The 2,500-nt window shown below is 48.7% G+C and overlaps 1 protein-coding gene across 1 annotated transcript in view; it reads right to left on the minus strand.

Moving 5' to 3' along the window:
• The window catches only part of LOC113634370 (SREBF chaperone), a 19,206-nt gene that overhangs the window by 5,709 nt on the left and 10,997 nt on the right, over positions 1–2,500 (minus strand). The window contains exons 12-15 of the mRNA XM_047808681.1: positions 2,226–2,438; positions 1,779–2,137; positions 1,211–1,357; positions 132–333 (exon numbers count right to left, since the gene is read on the minus strand). Of these exons, the coding sequence (XP_047664637.1) occupies positions 132–333; positions 1,211–1,357; positions 1,779–2,137; positions 2,226–2,438 (921 nt within the window). The remainder of the gene's footprint in view (positions 1–131; positions 334–1,210; positions 1,358–1,778; positions 2,138–2,225; positions 2,439–2,500) is intronic.

The following is a 2,500-nucleotide window of genomic DNA, read 5'->3' on the forward strand; positions in this document are numbered from 1 at the left end:
TGAGACAGTGAGTGTGAGTGTATGTGAGTGAGTGAGTGAGTGAGTGTGTGTGTGTGTGTGTGTGTGTGTGTGTGTGTGTGTGTGTGTGTGTGTGTGAGTGAGTGAGTGAGTGAGAGTGAGTGAGTGTGTACCATGCTATGGCCTCTCAGAAGCAGAGGTGAGATCTCGCTGACCGGCGGCGAGTAGCCGTACTCATCACAAGGTAGGTCTCCACGGCGACGGCGGCCATGTTGGGCTCCGTTCTGTCCGTAGTTACGAGGACAAAGAACCCGATAGAGACAGAAGAGCAGGAGAACCAGGAGAACCCCAGCAAAGAGGCCCAGTGCAGCAACCCTGCATGTACACACACACACACACACACACAGTAAGAAAACACTCTCGTATAGCAGAATATATAACATTTCATTTAAATAAAAAGTTATAAAATTGTGCGCGCGTGTGTGTGTGTGTGTGTGTGTGTGTGTGTGTGTGTGTGTGTGTGTGTGTGTGTGTGTGAATCAGTGTGACCATTTAGTTCAGGCATCAGTGTTACATTACAAGTTGTTTCCTCTCTAAACCATCTGAGGTCTGGAGTCTGTTGTGCTTTAATTATTTTAGAGGATTTATTTGTGGCTTTTATCTGCGCCAGACTTCCTTTTCTACACATTTTAGTCACTGAAGCAATTTTTTATCTTCCTCTTTTTGCACATTTTGGTCACTAAAGCAATTTTTTCTTCCTTCACACACTAAGAGAAAGTATATTTATCTCCCAGTGTTTCCTACATGGTTTAGAGTAGATCTACCACAGCTTCTGAATCTCGGTGTCTTCAGTACGGGAACTAAAACAGGGGAAGGAGCTGCTGAGCGGAATCGGATCCGTTACAGCGTTAAAAATAACCTTCGTACTTTTAAGAAATGATCCGAAAGAAATTCTAGATTTAGAAATAACTGGATTTATATGATTATTTCTATAACATTTAATATTAAAATACAGACGCTGTAAATTGCTAAAAAAATGTTTTTGATTAAATAATTCATAATAAATCTGGTAAAAAAAACATCTGCAGATCCAATCGACTGCTAAAATTTTTTTTTTAAAAAAAGGTAATTATTGATTAAATATATTTGTTGTTATTTAAGCGGTTATTTTTTTCCTCGACGATTTATTTGTAATATACCGACATAAACACGACGGATGGTGACGGATTTGCAGTGATGATGAGAAACCGACTTGTACAGCGTGAGGTCCGTCTGGAGCTGCGTGGTTCTGGCGCTGACCCGTGGTGCATGCTGGGTATCCTGAGGGTGTCGCATCTCGACGGCTTCCTGAGGGCTCAGGTGCAACGTGACAGGGATGACGGGCAGGATGCTGATATACCTGGTTACACACACACACACACACACATACACACAGTGATAGTGAAAATAGTGACGCGACGTACGGCTAAGTACTAAGGTGACCCATACTCAGAATTTGTTCTCTGCGTTTAACCCATCCAAAGTGCACACACACACACACACACACACCAGTAAACACACACACACCATGAACACACACCCGGAGCAGTGAGCAGCCATTTATGCTGCAGCGCCCGGGAAGCAGTTGGGGGTTCGGTGGCTTGCTCAAGGGCACCTCAGTCGTGGTATTGCCAGCCTGAGACTCGAACCCACAACCTACGGTTCTACGAGTCAGACTCTCTAACCATTAGGCCACAACTGATAATAGTGACACTGGATCTTTAGCCCCACATGCACACACACACACACCCCAGTGTGACTGCGCAGTGCCCAGTGTTCACCTCTTAGCCAGTGTGATGTTATAGTAGCCGAAAAGCGAGGGCCAGTAACGAAATGACAGTCGCCTCCACACCTCCTCGTCCTCCGAGCCCCACGTGATCTGCGGGCTGACCAGCGGGATGGGACCCGGGGCATCTGCTCCCTGTGACTGATTCTCAGGCACAGGGGTAGGATCTGGGGCAGACAGAACACTCAGGGTGCTTGTCGGATCTCCACCAGGGAACACAGGAGCCACGCCCAGGTGAGGAGGTAGCCCCGCTTCTCCCAAAGGGCTCTGTTCGGACACCTGAGCGGCCAGGTACGTCCTCAGACCGGCGGGGTCGGTGTACACCAGGATCCCGATCCAGATCACGGTGCCAACCTGCGCACACACACACACACAGAGGGGTTACGGTGAGTGACAGTGGGAGCGAAGAGCGCTGTTTCACAGACAACTCGACTCGTCTCACCATGATGATGCGTTGTGCCAGGCGGGTGCGTGCCAAGAAATAGATGACACGGAGTCTTTTGGGCAAGCGCAGATTCCTAAATGCTGGAGCCTGAAGCGTGATGGTGTGAGGAGAGGGACGCGGAGGGGGCGGGGCTTCTCTGTGGCGTAAGGGTGTGGGTTTAGGAGGGGGCAAGCCTGCCTCGGCTGGGAGACGTCTATTCAGATCAGCCAGCTGTGTGTGTGTGTGTGTGTGTGTGTGTGTGAGTGAGAGAGAGAGAGAGAGAGAGAGAGAGA

Source organism: Tachysurus fulvidraco, chromosome 25 (genome assembly GCF_022655615.1).
Source record: "Tachysurus fulvidraco isolate hzauxx_2018 chromosome 25, HZAU_PFXX_2.0, whole genome shotgun sequence".
Taxonomy (NCBI): domain Eukaryota; kingdom Metazoa; phylum Chordata; class Actinopteri; order Siluriformes; family Bagridae; genus Tachysurus; species Tachysurus fulvidraco.